The sequence below is a fragment of the Coptis chinensis genome, chromosome 1, assembly GCF_015680905.1.
Source record: "Coptis chinensis isolate HL-2020 chromosome 1, ASM1568090v1, whole genome shotgun sequence".
NCBI lineage: Eukaryota > Viridiplantae > Streptophyta > Magnoliopsida > Ranunculales > Ranunculaceae > Coptis > Coptis chinensis.
Genome location: NC_141456.1, coordinates 77,388,948 through 77,395,542, shown reverse-complemented (window position 1 = coordinate 77,395,542; position 6,595 = coordinate 77,388,948). Strand labels below are relative to the sequence as shown.

Sequence of the window (6,595 nt, the reverse complement as noted above, 5' to 3'; positions counted from 1 at the left end):
GGAGATATTTCCTAGGCCCCACAACAACCCCCAGAACATTGCCAATGTGAAACTGCTGTTCAATCATTTCAAACATGCCCACGTATCCAAAATGGACTTGGTCCCTGTAGTTGTAGGCAATTAAACAAGAAAGCATCGATTTTGAGTAACAGTCCTCGTCATTCATTCCTGTACCATGTGAAGTTCTACAAAAGCCCTCGTCATTCATTCCTGAAAAACTAGGCAAGTTCTGGTAACTTACAATAAGCTTTATAACAAAGCGTATTTGCGGACATACCGATTATACGTACACACTATAAACTTCTATCACTCATCATTATCATATACTTGCAGACAAAGGGCCACAGACACCAAGTCAATCCTGTTCTCCTTCCTTCCACCGTTCATCTTGGTCAAGCACTAACCTCTGGTAGTAGGACTCCACAATTCCATATTATCTCTATTGCATATAGCCTTCGAAGCTGCCTCCATTGCATTCTCAGATACCCCTCTTCTGCTGGACATCAAGACGTGCAAAACTAAACTCCAATTGAGCAGTATCTGGCCAGGGATAGGACTATAGGAGCTACAAATTTGCAGTGTTTTGGCTAATGCCATTAAACCAACTATTTCTTATGTGAATCTGCATCAAAGCATTGAAGAAAAAAAAGCATCCGTGGATATCCAAATTCCTAGAATAGATATAAGCATCTAAGTCTCAAATATTAACCATTTCACAGACAACATTTTTTTTCCAATAATAACAAAGACACAACACATGATAATATGGTAAGAGCCTAAGAGGATTCTAACGGCAGAAATATATACAAGAAACAAGCCACGAGATTGAGAGCAAAACGGATAGTATACCAACACCATATCTTGAAGAAGTTTAAATATAACCAAAACCAATAGCATCCACAAAAGCCAAAACTATCCACACAAGCCACAAACTATCAAAACAAAAGCTATCCACATGATCCACATCTATCTGCCTATCCACACCATCAAGCTCTAAGCACAACTGCATTTCATAACAAAAAAAAATAATCCAACTTATTCAAGTTCACAAATAGACATAGTGAATGAACTTCACAAAAAAATAAACTTAAAAACTTGATTACCAATCAATTCTCCGCAGCATTAGGCTCAGAAGAAGTCGATCCAAATAATTCTGCAAAACAAAAAAGGACACAAGCATATACATACGTAAGTCGAACTACACAAGTACATATTTTAACAAAAGAAAATAACGATAGACTAAACATTGCAATGCAAATTATTACCTCCATCTAGTTTATCATATTGCTCGATATCATCCATTGACGAAAGATTAATTGGAATTGATGGAGAACGAAGCCAATCTTGTGCACAAATAAGGGCTTCCACCGTGTTAGGAGCTAACGAACTACGGAAAGGGTCAAGTATACCCGTGCTAAATGCAGACTTAGAAGCTACGGAAGATATCGGAACTGCCAAAACATCACGTGCAACAAGAGAAAGGATCCGATACCTAGAAGCGTTGATCTTCCACCAACCCAAAATGTCAAACTTATCCCCACCAACTTCATTAGTTTCAGCCAAAAACCTCTCAACCTCAGACTTATTCTGTAAGTTATCTTCCTCTAGCAAGTGTTGCTGAAATTCGTCGGCTAGTATAGTAGGATCTTGCTCATCATCATCAACATCCATTCGGCTTGCTGTTTGGCTCACGTTCACATCAATAGGTGGCTGATTTGAAGAAGGATAGTGCCCAACATACCACTCATACAACACAACCAAATCATCTTTCACTTTCTTTGCTTCATCATTAGCTTTAGTTTCTTCATACAACTGTTTGAAGGAATACGACACATACTTCATCTTGAAGCGGGGATCAAGCACAACACCAACATATAACAAAATGTTAATCTTATCCATATCCCAATACTTATCAAATTTAGTTTGCATACGCAATGCCATTGATCTCAAACGTGCATCCTCACTTCCATTAAACTGAATCAATTTCTTCTGAACAATTAGAATTTCACTAAAGAAATTATTTGAGGTAACATAACGAGAACCTGAAAATCGCAATGTTGCCTTATAGAAAACTCTTAGAAATTTCACAAATAATCTAGCACTATTCCAATTAGTTAAGGTTGGAGGCCCCTTGATCTTGTCATCATCAAAGTAAAGGGTGTATTGTGGGTCTTCAAGCTCCAATATCTCAAAGGCACTTTGGAACTTCTCAGCAACTTCTAACATCATGAATGTCGCATTCCATCTAGTTGCCACATCTAAGCATAAAAGTTTGGTGCACTCTATTTGTTCTTCCTTCACACACTCCTTGAACCTGGCTAACCTAGATGGAGATGACCTCACATACCTCACTTGATGCGTGCTTTCGGAAAATAGCATCATTAACATCTTTCAGGCCATCACAAACAATAAGATTCAGGATGTGAGCACAACATCTCATATGTAAATACTTATGTCCCATAACGGTGTCTTTCCCAATTTTTTTGCTTTTCTTCAAGTAATCAATGGCAACAGAATTAGAACTTGCATTATCAACGATTCATAAAAGACTATGGACACCCCAATTAAGAAGACACTTCTCTACCATCTTTCCAATTGTCTCACCTTTGTGATTTGGAACTAGACAAAAATTCAGAATTCTTTTTTGTAAGTTCCAATCACTATCGATGAAATGAGCAGTCAAAACCATGTAATTTAAGTTTTGAATAGATGTCCAAGTGTCAGTTGTTATACATATTCTATTACTATGCAGAAAACTCTTTAACTTTCTTCTCTCCTCCATGTAAAGTTCGATGCAATCCCTACCAACTTGAGTCCGATAAGGCAAATTTGTGAACTTGGGCTGTATAACTTTCACAAAATGTCGAAACCCTTCACCCTCCACAAAACTAAATGGCAACTCATCAATAATAATCATTCTAGACAGAGCATCTCTACAAGTTTTTAAGCTAAAACTAACAGCAACAAGCTCTTTATCTTTGAAAGACAATATTTGTTGCGATTTATCAGCCACCACCTTATTGTTAGGATTCTTCTTACATACTTTCATATGACTCAACATATTAGAAGTTCCACTACTTTTCGAAGCACAAGCATAACTAACAGGGCAATAATTACATGTGGCTCTTGGATTTTTGGGATCACAACCCTCTATCTTATGAAAATGATCCCAAGCAGGGGAAGATAAGGATTTTCTTTTATTACCTGCCATAGTAGGATCGACCGTATCCGTAGGATTTTTAACAGTTGACTGTAGAGATGGACCATCACTAGGAACCTCAGTAGAAGCCATCTAATAAAAATGACACATATTAGCAATCAAGATAAAACAAAAAGCCTGTGACAGATGTTGTTGTTAATTCATTTATTAGATTGGTTTTGGCATACAAATTTTTTTCACTCGGTTGTGAGTATTCATTTTGCTCCATCAATTTAGGTCATACATACAATGTGGTTTTCGATAGTAGTCAAACCAAGTAGAGTATGGAAGAAAGTGATAACAACCGGCCGGCTGTGTAAAAGTTAAAATGTAAAAAATGAAAAAGCGGAGGACATAATTTGATAAATAGCAATAGAGTAAAGAATAGTAAGGTGACTGTATTTCTTTTTTCTCTAAAGAATTGAATGCTCTTCGTTCACTAAGCAACCATATAATTTGATTATTGAATGAAACTATGTATCCTACAAAAATAAGATGTGTGTAGAGTTGTAGACATAGAATTATAGTGTAAATGCTAAATAGTATTTTCGAAGTTGAGCATTGATAATCTAATGAATAACAAAGAAAAGCTAGCTTGGATGCATACCAAAATGACTAGAAGTGAAGATCCCCATTTTTCTATGATTGGTGTCTTTGGAGAAATCAGTTGGGTACTCAACGGTTGACTCTTATTGTCGTTATTGACTTATTGGTTTAGCTTTATTCAATGGTGCTTTCACCGCTCATCTTCAAGAATAACGAAATAATGAATAATCTAATGACCCAATTTTATATAGTCTTTCAATATAAAATATGGTCTTCAATCTTGTTTTTAATACAACTTGTTGAGCTTTTTACATTCTAATTCGACTACAATCGGCATCGATGATGAATTGTTTTGAGCATCAATGATGAACTGTTTTTGAGAGAAACACAGAAACAAAAAAAAAAAGAAAAAAGAAAGAAAGAAACCAAATAATTAGTTATTACCTTTGTTGATGATGGTGTCATGGTGCTGACTGATGGAAGAGTGGTGGAGGAATGGTGGCGGCTAGACTGGTGGGGGATGTAGCGGCTCAGCCCTAGTTAATGGATTTTTATTTTTTACTAATTGGTAATTTGGTGCGGTATATTTATAATTTTCTACTAATCTAGTATATTAAGATATTGCGGATCGGGTCGGTTATTTTCGGTTATACCAAATCCAAACCGAGCACCGAACCGACCCTGTCGGTTTTGCCATTTAACAAACCGATCCGAACCGTCTTAAATGGATAACCGACCCACATAGCTCGGGTCGAGTCGGGTCGGTCGGTTTAGTCGGGTACATCAGTTTTATGCACACCCCTAATTGAAACCATGCCCATTCCTTCCAATGCAAGCAATCCAAGCATTATACTTTTTCTTCAAGTGGTTCCAATGATTTTTAAGAAACTTTTGATCAAATTCAATTTCATGAGTTGAATACTTCGTAGTGAGTTCTTCCTTTAAACGGTTCCACGAAACATCCTTAAGGGACGTTCCTTTATATCCCACTCGTGTTGTCTCCTCCAAACAAATTCTAATGAAATCGGCATTGAGCCCAGAGATTTCTTCCCATGGTTTTTTGGTTTTTTGAGATGACATGATCTATAAAAAACATAAATAAAAGTAAAATCGAAAATATACGTGAACGGTCGGCGATTAACTAGTTGAACTTTTGTTGTAGGAAACATAAACAAACATCATATAGTACTATGACAATAAAAAGTGCTCGATAAAATAAAAAATAAAAAAAATATTCATGCACCTAGCTTGATATACACAATAGACTACTATGTATTAAAACAGTATCACAAAGAGCATAGCAAGGAAAAGGTTATATTTGGTTATGTACAAGCATAGTCCACTATAACTAACGCATAACACCTCTAAAGCTTGACATTATTTTGTGTTTGATTATCTTCCAGTTTACAACACCCAAGGTTTTAAAAGTACAACAACTGATCTACAAAAATCACTACTATATATCACATAATAAATGAAATCATATAAAATGAGAAGAATTAAGCAAAACAAATAAAAAGATAACTAGAAGAAACCATTACCTTCTTATTAGCCGTATCCACTCTCTAGTAAGAAACCTAAACTATTCAACTTCAAGGAATATGTGGTTTTTATATGTGTCTATGGGTAGTTATGTAATTTTATGTCTAATCCCAACTTATAAGTTGGTGTAAGTAGGATTTTGTCGCTTACAACTTTCGGCCCTACTTATAAGTTTTTTTTACCATTGGCTACTTATAAGTGAGAAAAAACAAATGGGTAAAAACAAGTGGTCCACCACTTACAAGTGCTTATAAGCGGTCTAGCATTTATAAGTAGGAAAAACAAACACCCCCTAAGATTGGTCTTGTTTTTGTTTATCAATTATGGGGAAGCCATACAAAACTCCATTGACTTTATTCTTTGAAAAAAATACTCCAGATCGTTACAACCCAAAGTGGCGTGCAAAACTAAGATTTAAGTGTCAATTGTATAGTCATATTTTACCCCGACTCTTACCCAAGTTGGTTTCCACAGCAGTTGTCCAACGTGGCGGTGGTGGAGCCCACCATTGCAAAAGTGGAGGCAAAACAGAAATATGAACGTAAGGATTACTGGCTATGTGAAGGACTTGTGGTGAAAGTATTAAGTAAGAAGGACATATGTTACTTTGAGCAGAAGGGGGTGGTTGTTAAGTTGGTAAATGAACGTGTTGGACAAGTCAAGATGCTTGATGATGATGTGGTTATTGAACTCCATCAGAATGATCTTGAAACTGTCATTCCAAACATTGGTGGTCTTGTTAGATTTGTCAATGGCGAGTATTGTGGAGCTGAGGCGAAGGTGTTATCCATCGATATGGCTAGTTTTTCTGTCGACGTACAAATTCAAGGGGGGTTTTATGTTGGTACTGTGGTGGATGAAGTCGGCTATGATGACCTTTGCAAGATTCTTCGTTGAGTATGTGTGGTTTAGTTATCTAGGTACACGACTTGTTTACAATTTGTTTTTATAATGTAATATCAGTTTTATAATATATACTTTGGAATATATGAATGACATTGCTGATATTCTAATTTGACAATATCATATTATTAAAGCTTACACACCAATGTATTTTCAAAAATTCCACATAAATCGAGAGTATTAATTTTGCCATACTATAATGGATTTGAATGTTGAACACTAAGGCGCTCGACTAGCCTGTGCCTCAAGGTCCGACCAGTGACGGAGCTAGGAAATTGAGTGAGGGTTAGCCAACCCCAACCCAACCAAGCATAAAAAAAAAGCTCATTTTTTAAACTAATTATTCACAAGTCTTATTTGAAATTATTATTTGTCACACAAAATGAAAAGAATCAAAACTGAATG

The 6,595-nt window shown here is 36.1% G+C and overlaps 1 protein-coding gene and 1 pseudogene across 1 annotated transcript; one reads left to right on the top strand and one right to left on the bottom strand.

The window, feature by feature from the left end:
* Nucleotides 1-1,106: 1,106 nt before the first annotated feature.
* Nucleotides 1,107-2,388, bottom strand: LOC147525259 (zinc finger BED domain-containing protein RICESLEEPER 2-like). The gene is made up of 2 exons (XM_086578860.1): nucleotides 1,266-2,388; nucleotides 1,107-1,153 (listed from the first exon to the last, which is right to left on the bottom strand). Exons 1-2 carry the CDS (start codon nucleotides 2,386-2,388, stop codon nucleotides 1,107-1,109), a joined length of 1,170 nt encoding a protein of 389 aa, XP_086434986.1.
* Nucleotides 2,389-3,810: 1,422 nt separating this feature from the next.
* LOC147525258 (KIN17-like protein pseudogene) lies at nucleotides 3,811-6,184 on the top strand (annotated as a pseudogene).
* Nucleotides 6,185-6,595: the final 411 nt, after the last annotated feature.

Coding starts and splice junctions, on each gene's coding strand:
- LOC147525259 (XM_086578860.1), bottom strand. CDS start 2,388: ATGTTAATGATGCTATTTTCCGAAAGCACGCATCAAGTGAGGTATGTG. Junction 1,154..1,265: donor ATATGATAAACTAGATGGAG/GTAATAATTTGC, acceptor TTTGTTTTGCAG/AATTATTTGGATCGACTTCT.